Source organism: Sus scrofa, chromosome 15 (genome assembly GCF_054392235.1).
Source record: "Sus scrofa isolate SSC_HxYL_T2T_F1_AM1 chromosome 15, Sscrofa_HxYL_maternal_Yorkshire_Landrace_v2.0, whole genome shotgun sequence".
Lineage (NCBI taxonomy): Eukaryota > Metazoa > Chordata > Mammalia > Artiodactyla > Suidae > Sus > Sus scrofa.
The window spans coordinates 97,701,739-97,720,407 of NC_139397.1; the positions used below are offsets into that span (position 1 = coordinate 97,701,739).

Sequence of the window (18,669 nt, forward strand, 5' to 3'; positions counted from 1 at the left end):
ATGATAGAATTTCAGTACCCAGAGATGTCATGCTACAGAAGTATTCTCAGTATGCTTCATCTGGGTACCTATGTAGTTTTTTTGTTTTTTGTTTTTTGTTTTGTTTTTGTAGCAGGAATTCCTAACTGTTCATTGAGAGCTATTAGAATGAACCATAGGAATTGCTTTTTATAGGCTGAAAACTTTCAAAATCAGGTTTCATGATTCAACCTAAAGCTTTTGACTTTTTCTAAACCAGGTCAAGTGGGCATGACAGTTTTATGAAGAGCAAAGGTATAAGGGGTGAGGGAGATAGTAAAGCTCTTGTAGCTTATAGAAAATTAAATGCCCGTGTAGAATGAGTGGGGCTCACAATGAGAACCCGCCCACACTACTGACTTTTGACTATGAAACTGACATTATGAATCTAACAAATAAGGTTTCAGAATCCATTATAGCACTTCAAAATATGAGTAGGAGTGTTTGATGGGGTCATTAAAATAGCGTAGAATATTTTTCCTTTTCCAAGAGGCTACAACACAAAAACAAAGTAAAAATAAGTGTCCTAAGTAGAAATAGGAATTAAGAACCCAGTTCTAAGGCTAACTGTTATTAATCACTGTTAAAGATCAACTATGAAAAAAGTAAGATCGCATCTTATTTATGCTCATATATTCAAATTGCTAACAAATGGACAAAAAGAAAACCATGGAAATGTGTCAACTGTTTATTGTCTCCACACCATACCACCATAATTTTGTTAATGCATTAGATTTCCTACTGAATCTTGCAGATTAGAAAAAATAGATGGAATTTTTGTTAAAGCATTACAATTGTATCAGAAAATTCTGCCAAGAAATACTAAAATCTATGCAAAATATATGCATTACAAATTAATGTTACTTAAGTGTAAACTATTGGAGTAGAACACAAAATCCTTGATGTTATTATTGATGTCCAGATGTTCTATACACTTACTGAGTTCTGGGCTTGATAGTGCCTGGACCCTGGATGATGCAATCTTTTCATGCAGGATTTTTTTCAGATTCAAAGGAGACAGAATGTAGGCTAAATACTATTGGAAACAGTTCTTGATTCACTTTTGAATTTTTCGTAAATCCTTCTAGGATTCAAGTTCTTTTTATTTTAATTATTTTGTGAGGTTTCTCAGAAGATACATCTGAATTATTTTAATTATAATTTTAAAGTGTACAAAGTTCAACATATAACAAATGTAAAGATTATTAAGAGCTAACTACAGATAAAACAGAGTGAAAACCATAGATATAAAGCCATCAGAAGCCACTATCAGATATTACTACATATTCCATCCTATAATCTCATAAATCAAGGCTTTTAATTGTCTGGATTCATATGTGACCGTATTCTTTCCAATGTGCATTCTTTCTTCTTCCAGGGGTTGTTCAATAATGGCAGGTATGTTCCTGCCATAAAGTTCACAGTGTTCTAAAAACTGGACACATTCTTGAATGACACTGTCACGAAGCATGAGCGTGTGTTTTGACATGTTCTCTAATAATGAGAGGAAGCATCTTTTGGCATAATACCAGGTATCAGTTCCCAGTTTTTTATTATAAGGCTCCAAGCTTTTGATAACCCGAGAAATACCAAAGTCATAATTTCCTTTGGCACAATAAAGCGTCCCGATCACCAAATTCACAATGCAGAGATGGTAGATTTTCTTATCGGGGCCATCATAGGAGAGCTGCTCCTCCTCTTTTTCAATCTTCCTCATCAGCTCCTCAGCTTCTTCATTTTGACTTGTCATGATATAAGACACACACAGGTTAGCCAATACAATAGCACTGACATTCAGGATGTTGTCATAGTGCTTCTTGACGATGGGCTCATAAAAACCTATGGCTTCTTTGTATTTGTTTTCCTGCATGAACAGAACATGAGCCACATTCAGCTTCCACACGTCATGGTCATTACAGAATTCTACAGATTTGCGTAAGATCTTTTCCACCATTGGGTAATTTTCAAGGTTCCAGTAGATTTTGGCCTGGGCCATTAACACAGGAATATACTTCTCAAAAGCGTCATCATATTCATTCACTGCCTTTTTGACAGCTTCATCATCTCTATTGTGTCTTGCTTCCTGCACTTGTTTGGTGAGTCTCCGGAGCTGTTCAGTCAGCACCCCTGCCAGCCCATCAAGCTTGATAAAAGCCTCTTCAGGAGCTGTCTGGCAAGTGATCACGGCATCCAAGAAGTCATAGAGATAGGGTGTGAGGAACTTGTAGGTCAAATGGGCATTCTCTGCCAGGACATCTGCGGCCAGAGCAAAATACTCATATTTACAGTAGAGCAGCAGCAGGTTGCCAAAGGTCTCTGGAGGAAAAGGATTCTGCTGGAGCAAAAACTGTAGCTTTTCAAACCCTTCTGTAGGCCTGGTATCCATGTTCATGAGCGCCTGGTTGTGCAAGGTCACAGGGTCTAACTCTTCCTCTGCCCTAGGTGGCATGTCAGTGAGGGCTTCCTGGGCCGCCTCATAGTTTCTCAGCTGGAATTCTATGGCGGCCTTGAGGTTGAAGGCTTCCACCAGAGCAGTCTGGTGAAGAACTAAGGTGTTGCCCACACTTCGAACATCAATGCCCTCGGTCGTCATGCCCACACCCAGCTCTGGGTGCTGACGGATGCCATGCTCAATAATGTTGGCGATGTGCTTCAGTGCCGAGGCATAGTGCCTGCTGCTGTAATAGGCCAAAGCCAGATTGTAGGAAAGGTCAGGCCGGTAGCCTGAAGCCTGTAAGGCTGCAAAGAACTTGGAACATGCAGCCTCGTAGTGTCCCTCCTTGTAGAGTAAACACCCCAGGTTGACCTGGTCATCCAGCTCGTTCTCGCCCCCACTGTCTTCTCTCCCTTCCCCACTCAGGAGCTGCTCCACCAGACTCCTGGCCCCTGGCAGATCGCCCTCGCTGTACTTGATCGCCGCTAGGAGACGGAGGACCCGGCTGTGGTAGGCGGGGTTGTCCAGCAGGAGGAAGGCCACGCGGGTGGCCTCCGGGTAAAGGCAGGCCTTGTACAGGGCCTGGGCCTGGTACAGGCGGTACTGCTCCAGCTCTGGGTGCAGCTGGCCCAGCTGCTCATAGCACTCGGCCGCCAGCGCGAACTCCTGTAGGCGGTAGTAGCAGTAGCCCAGCAGCGACAAGCCGGCGCGGCTCTTGGGGCTCCCCTGGAGCTCTCCGCCCAGCAGCTGCACGGCCTCGGCGTAGCGGGCATCCCGGATGAGGCGGTACACGACAGTGGTGAATTCCCCGTCGGGGATCTGCGCACCGCCCAGCCCCGCCATAACCGCCGCCGAGAATGTGCATTCCCGTTACCAAGACAACATGCTAAACGGAAACGGAAGGCTATTCGTCCGGCTATTACTTTGCAGCGGAAAATTCTGTAAGGAATAAAAAGGAATTAATGAGGTGAATCTTTCAACTACTGTATTAGTCTTCAAACACTCGGGACTGCGAAAAGTCGTGAGTCAAGCAAGGTAGAGGAAACGCCTCCTTGAGGTTCAGAGATAGAAACTCGACTTCCCGGCATGCACCGGTCAGATCTCGCCAGCACGGGACGTGACCGCGCTGCATGCTGGGAGGCGTAGTCTCTACCGGACAGACAGGGCGTGGAGAGCCAAGGTTTCACTTACTTTCTTTTGGTGATGTGGTTCAGTGTTTCTGGCTTCCTGTTTGTTACCGTCTCTGGCCTGGGGAGGGAAGATTTGCGGTCTGAAGTTTCTTGCGGTTTTAGCCTTGTACTCTGAAGTACATACAAATGTGTGTTTTGCGGTTTGTTTTTGTAATTTACTGTGAAGGAAAAGGTGTAGTATTTCTTTGGAATTCCCCTGGAATTACAGTAAGTTCTGTTTTTAAGCTGCCTTGAGGGCACACTAAGACAGGATGTAGAAGATAAGAATCCTTATTTTTGTCGTTTCTATAGTTAACGATGGGAAATGGTTTTGTGACTATTATCTGGTACTGGGAAATGTTCAATTTTAGATCTAGGGGCCTTCCCCTCGCTCCCTTCACAAACAATTATTACAGAGCAGATGTTGACGTTTAATTTTGGCTATATCTATTGGCCTGGTCTATCAACTTTCGCTACAAATAAGAAACCAGCCATGAAGTTCCTTATGTGGCTCAGCGGTAACAACCCGACTAGTAACCATGAGGTTGCGGGTTAGATCCTTGGGCCCAATCAGTGGGTTAAGGGTCTGGCGTTGAGGTGACTTGTGGTGTAGGTCACAGACCCAGTTTGGCTTGGATCCCACGTTGCTGTGCCCATGGCGTAGGTAGGCCAGTGGCTACAGCACCAATTAAACTTCTGGCCTAGTGTGGCTAAAAAGACCCAAAAAAAAGGGAAGAAGAAAAGAAAGAAACCAGTCTTCCTAATCTCCCTACATCTCCATTGATCATCAGTGATGTGCATTCTCCTGTATAGTACTTAAGATAAACAGTGTTTGAATAAACATCTTTGCTATATACTATATGCTTAAAGACTTCTGTGCAAATCCTTTATCTGCCTCCTAAATAGTTTTACTGCCCATACATCTTTTCTACATATAAATTCCAGAGCTGATACCAGTTGCAATTTGTTATTGTGCCACACTTTGCTAGAACATTTACATATATTATTTCTAATCTTAATCACTACCATGTGTTCTGCATATTACCAATAAGGAATCTGTATACTAGAGAGTTTTAAATAATTTGCTCAAGACCACACAGCTAAGTGGTAAGCAGCAGTGCCTTGATATCCAGCAGCTAGTTTCAGTAGAAGACAGTGACTGCTCCTAACCTAGTCCATGCATTTCCTATAGATGAGTTTGTAGAGATCCAGCATTTGGTGCCACACCGTATGCTGGAATATTAGTGTATTTTTTTTTTTCTCCATGAGAACAACCAACCATCTTGGTGTGGGTAGTAGAAATTTGAACTTCCAGTTCTGAATTGCAGCTTTGAGCAGGTGTTAGGAAATAACTAGTCGGGTGTGGGTGGGTTGTATAGTTCCTAGTCACCCAGTATAGCAGGAAGGAGACTTCTGCAAGCATGTGATTGACTGTATAGCAACACAACTGACCTTCTGTCCTCATTCTTCTTCCTTGCTGAGAAATTGGCAGAGCTCTGTCCTTCTGGGTTGGACCAGACAGTGAAACTTTCCTTTCATCAATACCGAGAAGAGGACAAACTGTACCTACCCATTTCAGAGGAGCTGAGTGGCATTCTGGCCGACCTAAGATCCCCAGAGAAAGCAGCTGATGAGGCCCACATTACTTCTTTCAACCTGATCTCTGGGTGCACCCTTTTAGGGCCTTCTACCCAGGGAAGTGCCTGGGTTGAGGGATGCTTGCTCATGCTGGTCAGTAATTAGGAACGAGTGGGAGTGGGAGGGAGGAGCTTCACTTTTATGGCTGCCTGACTACACTTGGCCCTTGGAAACTCAGGCTCAATATTTTAAAGTCATTATGTATGACCTATTACTTAGGACAAGTTGCTATTGTAAATCAAGGTAACAGGACAGAACATGGAAATGGGAAATTGCCTTTTATAACTTCGGTCTATCAGTTGGATCTCCAGAGTTGTATTTGCGTCATGAGAGCATTCACCCTCAAATGGCTTCTTGGAAAGGTATGCAAAATAGAAGGACTCTGCTCTCCCCCAGATTTCTCTGATCCCCGCAGGCATCAGTGGAGGGTCCCTTCTTTGTGCTGGTACCTGTCTGTGAGCAGCTGAAGTGGGCAGGAGGGAGGCTGTCCTGTGTCTTCCTCCTTAGTTCATGTGCTGCTGCTCCCAAGGCCTGGCTTGAAAAAAGCAGGACATTCGGCTTAGACAGATGGAGGGCAGGGTCATTTTCAAAATGAAATGAGTGCACAAATCATACTGCGAAATTGGCATGACCGTCCCTGCTGCTGTGATAGACTGACTTTTGTTTAGCCTCTGACAGGCAATTGGGGAATGGATGAGTTTTGTTGTTGTTGTTGGGGAGGGATGGTGAGGGAAGGTCCTTTAATTAATGATAGAAATTCTGGAAAGCACTAAATGAGGGGAAATGTTGTAAAAAAAAAAAAAAAAGGTCATAAAGGATCATTTTGTTTCTAACAGAATCTTGAAAAACTGGAGCGTATATCAGGAAAGCCGGTGTGTTGTACCAATTCTAGCAATAAGAAAGCATTTGGTGGTTGCAATAAAAAGATTTAGTGCCTTATTGAAAGGACTTAGACTTTAGGAAAATGGTGTTGGACTCAAGGTGGATTTTGCTGCATAAGGGGAGGCATGTTTGCCATGTAGAGGAATTCCATTTCAGGCAAAATGTTTGAAGCTAAAAATATGGTGTTTGATTCTTGATCTGCTTATGATTCTGCCTGCTAAACTGTGAGATAACTTAATTCTATATTCTATTTGTATGCATAATCTATCTGACATTCTTCTAAAACTAGTTGGAAAGTTTTATTATTTACCTTCTAAATATAATCACTTCCTGTTGGTAGATATTGGTAATTTATGAACATCTGAGCAACCACAGCTGTGGTCACTTCCCTTAATAAAGGAAGACCTTCTGCAAAATTATTTTCCAGTTGTTATCTCCTTTCTTTTTCATTCCAGGCCATTTTCTTCAGGATGGCCAGTTTGGTGGTTGAATCCCCTGCTTCTTCCGTCTCACCCCCCAATCTTCTGTGATAAATAGGGCAAAAAGAATAAATTTGAGTCAAATTGGTAATGTAATTGATTGACTTTTAGGAGAATAAGTTCAATCTTTTAAAAGTTTTGAAAAAATTGTATATACCAGGTCAGCCCTTGGGAACATTTATGCTCAGATGGTAAGACATTTAACCTCATTATGAATTTGCTTTTCACTAGTGGTTCCAGCTTTATTAATATTTTAGTTAGATTTCCTTTTTGGATATACCTTTTTAAATCAAGTAGCTTATATTTGGGGGACTACAGTGTTATTATCGGAATTAACTTATCAGGGAGAGCACAATAACATTATGGTTTATAAACAGAATTACCAGAGAAGGCACAACTGTGGATGCTGGCATTTAAAGAAATCAATCAACCATCCAAACAGAGCTCCTCTAAGCCCCTGTGTTTATGCAGTACTTTCTGTACCAGGACCAGGTCATGCTTTGCCTAACTCCCCTCATTAATCGTCACAACCCTTCTGTGAATTAGGTAATTCTTACTGTTAGCCCCACTTGAAAAGCGTGGACTGAAAAGCACAAAGCCAGTGGTTGCCACAGCCAGCACGTAGGCCTGGTGATTGCTTGAGCTGGCCAGTAGGGGCCACACTGCACCTCTTCCCTCTCCCCCTGTGCACCTCTCCAGTCATTTGCATTGGCCTTGGATCATTTGCTGCAGTTTGTTCTAATAGAACAGGCACAATGGTGTAAGAATTTTAAAGTTTAAGTACCGAAGCCGTTGTGTAATTGTATGGCGTCGGTGGCTGGCGGCCCTGCATTGATGCAATCCCCCTGTGTAATTGCCTGTGCAAATCTGAGCAATATGAAACAGACCAAGAACCCGTCCTGGGCTGCAGACTCTTCTCCCTCCAGAAAAACCTCAATAATTCGAAGAACCTTTTGTCATCTTGAAAATGCTCCACGGACAGGGCTGTACCACTCTTCTTCCCACACAGGCAAACATCACAGATCCAGACAAGGTTAATGGGCTAAATTGACAGCCAAAATTTAAATTGTAGGTCTTCAGATGCATGCTTGCCTCTTTCAGCCCTTAAATCACCCGTCTCAAGAGAAATAAAGAATATTCCAGAGCTTTAGTTAAACTCAAAGCATTTTATTAAAAACAAAGATACTTAGGTCTCAGTGCAGACTGTTTCAAAGTCATGAATTAGTTGCCTGTGAAATGGCCAAGCAGTATAAACTTAGTATTCTTACAATGAAACATCAGCTTGGGAAATCGACACAAAAGGCGTGGCTTCAGACAACTCAATTGAAGATATATTTCCCTTCTTTTGTGTAAAACAATAACAATTAGGAAGCAAATCAGTAGGGGATCCTTTTTGATGACTGTACATGGAAATAAAATGGCAAAAGCATTTTCCCCCCAAGGGAATGAGATTCGACAAAACCTAAACTTCGGTTTCCATACAGTGCTGTTTCTGTTTTTTAAAATTCATCTAAATGTGACTTAATCTAAATCTAGAGAAAAATATGGTCAAGATTCTGATACACAGAAAATGAACACAAAGATAAACGGTGGCCTCAAGTAACACATTTTTTTTTTTTCTTATAGCAAATACTTCATTTACTTACTAAAAACAAATACCACTTTATACTGGTATATTCTGTACCAGTGTATACATTCAATGACATTGTAGAGCTATGCTACACAGATCAACTTATCTTAAGCACTGCTGAGAGATGCATTTAAGATGCAAGAACATTCAGAATTAAATAAGAAAAGATGCACAACCCTAAATTACCTGGGAATTACCTGAGGAAGAGGTACACAGCCATGGAAGCAAAACCTCAGGCATTGCTAAAAACAAGTGCTCACCATCAAACTCCCCAGACACACCAATTTATTTCTGCCGTCTTTGTGTTTTATTCTATTATTGCTCACTTATGAAACTTAGGAAATTTGGCCTTCTTGGAGTCAGAGTCAACCTTTAAATTTCCAGATGCTTTAGAGTTTGGGGAGCTCTTGACAGCACGTGGCAGGACAACAGTTTCAGAAACTGTTATTTTGAAGCAGGCAATGAAACTTCACTGCAGTGGCATTGCCAGAGTTTTTAGTCTCAAATTAGGTTTTGCTCTGTTGCTTTAATGAATCTTTTTTGAGTGTTTATTTTTTTCCAGCCCAAACATTTTTCTTTCAATTAAAATCTTCCCTTAATATGTTTAGATTTCTGTCCCGCTTGAAGGGAGATTTTCACACTATTAATGGGGATGAAAGTGTATTTTATCTTTCTGCAATTCATTAAGAGTCAGCAGGGGAAATGGATTTTAAAATAATTCTACCACAAAGCAAATTGAGCAGACTCTGTTTAATGACCTAAGGTAGGTTGATCGAATATGATAAATTTTGATACATGAAGAAAGCTACCGAATTCTTGTAGCATTAATATTAGATAATGTTATTTCACTAACAAAATTTTAAAAGTTATTTCTAACCCAGCCGATCGTGTGTGCAAATATAAAATAACTGGGAATGTGTGGACATCTCAGATTTTAGAAACAGAAAACACCCTTGCAGTTTTAACTACTTTTGACTCACCTTATAAATTTACTTCTGAATTAAACTGACTGCCATTTGTGGAATATCTATGATATGAGGTTATCTAAAATTTCCCTTTATGAAATAAAAGGGTATACTTTAAAAAAACCATACTGATGACCATATCTTCCAAGATCACCAGAGGCAGGTTCAGATAAATCTGTGGTAAGGTGGTTTTTATATCTACCCCATATACGTATCATTTCTTTGTCTTTAGCGAGAAGATGACCTCTTTGCTCCTGTCTTGTTTGAGAAGAGTAAATAAGAGGGTTCTATGGGAAAATGCTTGGTCCTTTGGTGTAGAAATGAACTGAATAAAAGTATTTTACAGGTGGAAAACCAAAAAACTGAGAAACGCAAGATAACAGGTCTGGCTGAAGCGGGGAGAAATAGGGGGAAGCCCTGTCCACTGTGCACTGGGTGGTGTCCTTATAGTTTGCTAAGCTGTCCCCGCCGGCTGGAATTGCCAGTTACATTGTAGGTTGTGCGTATACTATTCACATGCTAATAAATGAATCAATGGTATGCCTGAAAAAATATACCTCGTGGAGAAAGTAGGATGAAGTCATTTTAACCGCTGATGCCAAGAGCCCCGAGGAGGTGAATACAATCTGGTCAGTTGGAGGTTTTAGAAGAAGGCTCACATTTCAACTGCTTCCCTCTGATAGGAAATAAATATTATTAATAGGGGGTGGGAAAATCTTTTTCTACTTTGGAAAAAGCAGAATGTCTGGGTAACCACACTATACCTCAAATTCTTGGAAATTATACATTGTTTAGCCAAGGGATTAAAAATACCTCAAACTCCCAAGAGTTCAACCACTAACCCTGTGGGTTGTGGGCACCAGGGTGGTTGTTGCCTTTCTTTTCTACTGCTTCATGGTGGTGGAGAAGCAGACCGGGGGCATTAGTCAGCAGTTTCTGAATTTTGACCCACAGTAAGAGAGATACCTCGAGACAGGAGAAATAGATGGAGGCAATTACAAACAGCTGCCTGATTGATGGTTGACATTGTCAGGACTCCACTGTATAGCAGATTGCAATGGTGTTGAACTCCCTTTGCTACCAGTGGACGTTGCTATTGGCAACCAAGCAGTGAAGCCAATAAAAAGGCAAGAAAATGAGAGGAAAACTCAACCTTAGTAGGAGCCGTGGGGTCTGTGCTATAAATTACGTTTCCCTTAACGATAAGCAGCATCCATGTTCAGGGTAGCTACAGTGCGAGTAGCTGCCTGCACTCGCCATTGGACCCTGTGTCTAGTTTTGTCATAAAGCACATGCTTTAAAATTTTGCTCGAGATCGACTGGCATCCGTCCGTCTGGGCTATTTATTTATTTACTGTTGGGAAAGATGACAGCTGTGGGTTCCTCTCTGCCTCACATGGACTGGTTTCCAATTCCCATCTGTGATATAAACAGGATGTGACACAAGAGCTAGAAACACCTGCAGTGCTTTTGCGCTGCAGACACACCACCAGGAGTTGTCCCTACCTCCGCCCCCCCCCTTTGTTCCTCACCTGAAGAAGGGAGACAGCCTGGCAGGAGCTATTGTCCTTTATAGCAGGGTGATTCAGAAAACTGGCTTAATAAAATCCATAAATCTGAACAACCTCCTCTTACCTGCTCTGCGGAGGCAATTTTTCCTGCACTCATTTTCTCCTCGAGTTTCTCCTGTCTTCCCTGCAGAGACAGCTGTAAAGGGTAGCTGGGAACATTATTTTTTAGGGCTCCCACTCCTTCTTGCTCTCTTTTGTCAACCCCCTCCCTGCTCAAGTATCTCTCTTTTCTAAGCAATTGATAACAGGATTCTGTACCCTCATTTTTTGGTTAGACGTGCCATTTTTCTTTGTTTGGATTGATGTTCATCTTCCCTTTGGCCGATCTCTTGCCACCTGCCTCAGTCCCTGTCTTATTAGTTGTTTTTCTTTGCTTCTGCTCCTCCTCCTCTTTTTCCCCCTCCTCCTTCTCCCTCCACCCCACCCCCATTTGTCTGGTTTATAATTTTCTTTTACTCTGTTTCTGGGCATGTAGAATCTTTCTTCCCTCACTTCCATTTTGGTACCTTAATTTACCCATTCTTTAAATTTTCCCCAAATGTCTGCTGTATGCCAGGAAAACAATGTCCTCAGTGGAACCTGACCCTTATTTCTTTAATATCTGAGTAGTAAAGTTAATAGCTGACACTGATCCACAACAACAAGAACAAAAATGGTTTGGTCAAAAATGTTTTTTTTCAGAGCTGGAATGGACTTCAAGGTTCATCTCACTCAGAAACTTTCAAAATCCTCAAAGCCCCTCTGTGGACCACCATGTAGGGTGATCAGCGAGATGAGGATTTATTTGTAGGGGCTTTGCCCCCTCAACCAAGCCTCAAACAGAGCACTTGGCCTTTTAGATGTTTTATATCTGAGGTTCTTTGTAAGAATTATATGAACCAAGAGTTCTAAGGTTAAATCAGATTTGAAAATAATATCCTGGAGTTCCCATCGTGGCTCAGTGGTTAACGAATCCAACTAGGAACCATGAGGTTGCGGGTTTGATTCCTGGCCTTGCTCAGTGGGTTAAGGATCCAGCGTTGCTGTGAGCTGTGGTGTAGGTCTCAGACGCGGCTCGGATCTGGCGTTGCTGTGGCTCTGGCGTAGGCCGGGAGCTACAGCTCTGATTATTAGACCCCTAGCCTGGGAACCTCCATATGCTGCGGGAGCGGCCCAAAAAATGGCAAAAAGACAAAAAAAAAAAAAAAAAAAGAAAAAGAAAAATGGTATCCTAGTGTAATCCCATTTGACAAATGAGGAAAACATCTGAAAGAAGTTAAGTGACTTGTCTAGAGCCATCCAGTGAACAGTACCAAAGCTAGGGTATAGGTCTAGCTTCTAGGACAATGTTCTTTGAACAAGACCATGTCCTCAGTCTCTCAGGTAAAATGGGGGGGGGGGGAGTAGCTTTCTAGTCATTGCATTTATTTCATATAGCTTATTATATGAACTTAGCTTTCTATAGACTATTTGTTCTCTGCCTAGCCTGTTGTTTTTTAACCTTTCAAGCATTATACCTTACACTTAAAAATCCAAAATTGTGGACCCCTCCACTTGGCTTTAGGTTAACCTTAAATTTTATACCGAAACATCACTGGGAGAAGTCAAGGTGGTTAGTGATCATGTTCCGTGGCTCTGCTGTGTCCTGTGAAATGTCTCACTGTTGGAGATAGTTCTGAATGTTCATGTGTCACCTGCGGTAAATCCACCCATAGATCTCCTTTCATCCTTACTTCAATTCAAGTCTATTAATCTATTTCTTCTGGGAGAAGACTTGGTCTACATTGAAGTTTGAATTAAAAAAAAAATGGAAAAAGGGGACCACAGTACCAGCGCTGTGTTATAAATCTTGTATAAACACCAGTCAGACACACACAGTTGCTATCTTCCTACTGTGGACCTTTTTGGGGGAAAACTGGGAATGGCTGGTATTTGTAAGGGTAATATAGTTTCTCTTTTAGGTAGGCAAGTCTAAAGGCTCTGATCCATCATTAAGAAGCTTTAGGATTAAAAATAAAGTACCTCTACAGAATACAAATTGGGGTTCTTGGAACAGTCTGGCACAAAAGGGAGCTCAGGAGAGGATGCAGAGGCAGGCATTGTTTGGCTTGTAACAAACAGAACAGCCATATACAAAATGAAGCAGCGCTAATGACGCCTTCGCTGTTCAGCGTTCTCTCGGCTCTGATGAGAACCATCCTCAGGTCCTGGGTCATAGCGGTCCTCTGCCCAGAATCTTCGGCTCAGCCATGTGGTTCATCAGGGAGAGCTGAGGGTCCTGGGGCGTGCTCCCTGCACCCCCTTCTCCTCTGTCCTTTCTTCTGACTGCACTCTAAGGTGAAAGCCCAGGCATGCTTCCCAGCACATCCCTGAGACTCTATGTCTGTTTGCGCTTAAAGGAACAAAAGAACAATGTGGCAGGACCGAAGCTGGTTCTTCAGGATGCAGTCGTTTTGCAGCAGCGGCTGACCTGGAGGTTTAGTCTCTGTCTTCCCCGGTCACCATGAGGCTGGCAGAGATGGGGGAAGCTGCTGAGGCGAGCAGCCTTTTCTGGTGCAGCTCTTCCCACTTACTTCTGTTGGTGGCCACTGAATCAAGCATTGGCTTCAGTTTCGCATTGACCTTCACCAACGCCTAAAATAAAACAAAAACAGGTAGCAGGGAAAGCAAGCTGCCTGTGATTTTCTAGCTTTCACTTGTAGGGAGAATGGAAACTGGCTGTAAAAAATGAAAGTGATGATTACTTTGATCAACATGAAGCAAACATGTACTTTACACCATTGTGTTGTCTTAATAGAGCTTATGAAAAGGAGAAAATAAAGCAGGTGTCTGTGGATAATTCCAGCAGGTGCCAACTAATTTGATTATGATCCTGCTTTTATATCCGCATCAAGCTAGAAAGGAAACAAAATATCCAGGTCACAGGTGTCTACTGGTATGTATATCTCTGCCTGCTAGGGAGGGTCCAGATCTCAATAGACCAGGAACTGAAATTTTTACAGAAATAAACCTACCATTTGCTCCACCACAGATGACTCTGGCTGGACCTGGATGAGAAAGGCTGGGTAAAATCCAGAAATGAGGAGGAGATCGTTTTTAAAGTGCAGCATCTGGGAACTGTGCTAAATGTACAGATGCACATGGGACGATGTATGGAAGCAGACATGAAGGAAGAGAGAAAAGAAAAAAGGGTGTGGAAGAGAGGAACAGTTGGAAGGTGCAGGAGAGATGAGGGAAGAGAAAATGTAGAATGTGACTGGAGGCTGACTGACCACAAGGCTAAGGACTTAGCTTAGGACTCATGGGCCTCACCTGCAGGAGACCCTTCTGATTTTTTTTTTTTTGTACATAATTTTATGTTATTTTTAAAAAAGGGTCCCCTTGGAGTTCCCATCGCGGCTCAGTGGAAATGAATCTGACTAGTTTCGTGAGGATGCAAGTTCGATCCCCCGCCTCGATTAGTGGGTTAAGGATCCTGTGTTGCCGTGAGCTGTGGTGTAGGTCGCAGACACAGCTTGGATCTGGTGTTGCTGTGGTGTAGGCCAACAGCTAAAGCTCCGATTCGAACCCTAGCCTGGGAACCTCCATATGACTAAAACAAGGGTCACCGAGCCGTGGGGGTTTGGCCCAGGGAAAGGTAATGGTCCCACTCTATGCCTTGGATTCTGTGGCCACAGAGTAGACTCCCGTCCCATGGAGACACCCTCTGGTGCGTCCCATTCAATCCAAGGGCAACAAAAGGTGACCATGTAACCAAACCTCCTCTGGAAAAGCCTTCTCCAAGCATGAGCACGACAGGTGCTCCAGAACAAAGAACTCCAGCAGGAAGAATAGCTCTTTCTATCAAGGATGGAGTCCTCTCAGTGCGACTTCAAACTACCTGTTAGGAGGACCTTCTATAGCCCCTCCAATAACCCTCCACTCTGGGAGCTTCAGGGGTATGAGTGAAATGTGACTAGATGTAAGTTGGGTGGGGGTCGAAAGCCCAGAAATAATCAAATAATCAGGGATCCTACTGAGTGGTGAACACTTCACCCCAGCCGAGGTGGCGTCCCTTCACGTTCATGCCCTTAAACAGCATGGTCTGTCTTTTATAGGCAATATTTGTCACACCAAGCAACATCTAATTTGAAAACAGATGTATTAGTTATTCCATAGGATAATAAATCACAACAATATAATAATTCAGGCAGTGATCAAAATCCCCTCCCCTTCCATGAGAAAAACGCAGGTGCCGGTTTTCTGCTCCATGTACAGTGTTTTTATTTAGACAATAGTGGGAGAGGTGGCAATGAATGCCATGGTTTTTAGTGTAGTTTGGCACTGGTTCCTTTTCACTCTGATCAAGCCTTTTAATTAAACTGACTACTATAATTCCTATGGAAATTAGTGTTTATGTTATTTTCCTGCTACAAAAGCATTTCTCTAGAACTTTTTTTTTTTTTTTAATCCCAGGAGCACAAATTGGAATTTTTTTTCTGCATGAAATGTAATTAAAAACTCATTTGATTACTATAGTTCTGGCTCTGTTTTACTTATTAAATTCCTGTAATCAGTTTTCTTTTATGAAGCTGCTGGGAAATGATCTCAAAAGCAACACATTTTTCTCTTCCTTGGCAGGTTCCCGAGCATTTACTAAATTACATTCATAGCACCTGCCCATGATTCGAATTACTCCACCAATTTATTCCTTAAACTATTTAAGTTTATTTGGCTTAGCCCCAAACAGATTGCTTCCCTTTATCTAGCTCTTTGTTCTATGTCTTGCTTTCTTTGTGTTGAATGAAAAAAAAAAAAATTGGGGGGTTATGCAGATTTCTTAGAATTCCTTGTCTTTACATCTCATATTCTCCTTAATCACAAAGTTGCCATACTAGAATATTGTTTTGCTGTGGTCAGGGTCTGGTTCCAAGCAGTGGTAGCAAGAATCTCATCCTAAAGAACTCCTCTTGCACTATAAATCTGTTGTATAAATGCAGTTAGCCGAGAGAATATGGAACTATTAGAATATTAGGAAGGCAAGGGACTATCCACAAACCCAAATTCTAAGGATTACGTGCAGTGTGCCATCAAGATAATTGCTCCCAGTATTCAGAAAGATTCTGGTATTATTCCTACAAACTTCTCATCAGCAAATGACACCTGATGAATTCTGTGCAAATGTGTGCAAATGCTACTCGGATTTGTCTCATTTGACTAGCTCTTCTCTTAGAGAAAGAAAACGGGGACCCATCACTGATCTGCTTACTCTCCACACACTCGCATAGGGACTCTAAAGGTTACGTGCGTGGTGCCCCCTCCGCCGAGGGATGCCGAGCCTCCTCTGTGGCATCCTTGTGGTTTTAGCATTTGCAGCGTTTAAACACGTCTGGAGGCGGTGGACTCACTACCTCCCAGGCTAGGGATAAGGCTGAGGGTCCAGTTTACTCTAAGAATGTTGTTCTTTATACTAGGCTGAAATCTATATCCCTGTAACTTTAACCTAATGGTTCTTTCTAGTGTTTAAACTCGAATCTACTGGAGCCGTGTGACTCATGTGCTGCTCTAAGGGTAGGTTAGGATAGGATTTACTAAGAACCCAACTTGGGCTGTGCTGCTTGTTATCCCTTGGAACATCTGTACAGCTATCACAGGGACTCCCGAACTCACTGCAGCTCCACCACCACCACCCATTCCAGACAGGACCCTGGACACTGCTCCACCAGGGTACCCAGCCCAGGGCACTAGTCATCCAGGTGGCTGAGGGACCCCACTTCCTTCTCAATTCTATTCACACTCCATTGCTGGGTCCACTTGTGACCAGCATGCACAATTTATTCGAAAGTTTAGCCATGTTTTGAATAAGTAATACATTCACTGGTCCAATGGATACAAAGGGTCCAGCATGTACAGCGTTACAATCTCTCTTCATGCCCTGCCCCAGAGACTTAGTTTCCTTTCCTAAGGCAACTGATGTTATCAGTTTCTTGGGTATGCGTCAAGAAACATTTCAGGCTATATAAGCCTAAGTAGGTAGATTATGTATCTATGTATAATGCATTATAGATATGTATAATGTATATATGCATAATTAAGTTGACTCCCTCACCATTTGGGTGTTTTCTTTCAGAGAGGGGGTGAAATCAGAACCTTGTGGAACATTATTACAGTGCTTGAGTGAGACTAAGTTTATTGCGCAGGAGTTAGCATCTGGAGTGTATAGAGAGGAGAGGGACCAAATTTCTATTTTCTTTTGCTGGATCACCAAATCTTCTGCAGAGCTTAATCTGCCACCTACTGTAGTTTTCCTCTCAAAAAATCATAGTTTTCATTTCTAGAAGTTTGATTTGAGTCTTTTTTTTTTTATTTCTTCCATGACTGTTTTTCATGCTTCATCTTTCCTCTACTCTCTTGAACATATAAAATACAATAAATGTCTTGATATCCTCCTTTTTTTTTTAGGGCCTCACCTGTGGCATAAGTAAATTCCCAGGCTTGGGGTTGAATAGGAGCTGCAGCTGCTGGCCTACACCACAGTCACAGCAATGCAGGATCTGAGCCACGGCTGTGACCTATGCTGCAGCTCATGGCAACACTGAATCCTTAACCCACTGATTGAGGCCAGGGATTGAACCCGTGGATACTAGTAGGGTCCTTAACCCACTGAGCCACAATTGGAACTCCTTGATGTTCTTCTTTATCAGTTCTATGAAATGTATCGTTTCTTAGTCTGTTCTGATTGATTTTTCTCATTATTACAGGCCACATTTTCTTGCTTCTTTGCATGCCTGGTAGTTCTTGATTGGATATCAGACATTGTGAATTTTATGCTGTTGGGTGCTAGAATTTTTTTTTTTTTTTTTTTGCATTTCTTTAAATATTTCTCAGTTTTATTTGGGAATGCAGTTAGATTACTTGGAACTAATTTGATCCTTTTGAGACTTGCTGTTAAGCTTTGCTAGGTGGCTCCAGAGTGGAGCAGCCTTTAATCCAGGGTTAATTTGGCCCTACTACTGAGACAATAATCTTCTGAGAACTGTACCCAGAACTTCACATATTTCAAGGTTTTTTTCTCAAAAATTCTGGCTGTGGGAGTGTGGACTATTCTCCCACCTGTGAGAGCTCAGAGGATCATTCTGCTTGCTCCTTTTTGCTGGCTCTTTTCTTAGCCTCAGAAGTGCACTCACGTGCATGGGGTGAAGAGCACTGAAGACTCAGGGGAGCTTGCAGGTCTCTGGGGTGGTCTTGCAGCAGAGGGTTCTCTGTTGCTCTCTTCTCTGTTGCTCTCACATCCTCAGTCTTCCCAGATGCCTGGCTCTGCCTCCTCAGCTCAGTGAAACCACTGGGCTCTGCCTGGGTTCCCCTCCCTGTGCTGCCACGTGGACACTCTCTCCAGGGAGTAAGCTGGGCCCATTTCATTTGTTCCCCTTTCTCAGGTGTTACTATATTGTGTTGCCTGTTGTCCACTATCTGACAATGGTTGTTTTACATATTTTTCTGTTTTTTTGGCATTTTCTTTCCCCTGTTACACTGTCATGGTTCAGCAGTGGAAATCTCTATCATTGGTTTCAAACCACTCTGTCCTGGGTACTAGCCACGAGCTCCAAGGGAGAGTGGAAACAAGGCCTTGTGTCTTTGGATCTTTAGCTCTGAGCTCAGTGGCTCCCCTGGAAAAATGGCCCTCCTCCCCTCCACCCATGGAATTGTGGCAAGAAGACAAGGGAAAGGCCAGAACAGCTGTCAGAGGCCACTAGTGTGGTCAGGATGTTCTGACCTGCTACAAAATCCTGCTGTAAAAACAACCCAAGAATGACCCGCCTGGGAAATGAATATAGTATCTCTCTTCTTACCATTATTCCTGAGACCTTGTTTCTATCAGTTCACTAAGTTGCTGGGAGTCAGACTCCGGCCTTGCTTTTTCTCTG

At 42.6% G+C, this 18,669-nt stretch overlaps 3 protein-coding genes across 10 annotated transcripts in view; 1 reads left to right on the top strand and 2 right to left on the bottom strand.

The window, feature by feature from the left end:
* The window catches only part of LOC146396009 (uncharacterized), a 138,431-nt gene that overhangs the window by 57,843 nt on the left and 61,919 nt on the right, over nt 1–18,669 (top strand). The window lies entirely within an intron of this gene.
* On the bottom strand, nt 691–3,313 carry LOC100517977 (intraflagellar transport protein 70B-like). The gene has a single exon (XM_003133505.6). It carries the CDS (start codon nt 3,293–3,295, stop codon nt 1,298–1,300), a length of 1,998 nt encoding a protein of 665 aa, XP_003133553.3. The 5' UTR covers nt 3,296–3,313; the 3' UTR covers nt 691–1,297.
* The window catches only part of PDE11A (phosphodiesterase 11A), a 427,800-nt gene continuing 416,897 nt past the window's right edge, over nt 7,767–18,669 (bottom strand). For 6 of the 7 annotated variants that reach the window (XM_084999950.1, XM_084999948.1, XM_084999952.1 and 3 more), the window contains one exon: nt 7,767–13,399. In XM_084999950.1, the coding sequence (XP_084856076.1) occupies nt 13,244–13,399 (156 nt within the window). In that variant the 3' untranslated portion in view covers nt 7,767–13,243. The remainder of the gene's footprint in view (nt 13,400–18,669) is intronic. The other variant, XR_014829804.1, reaches the window with a different exon arrangement.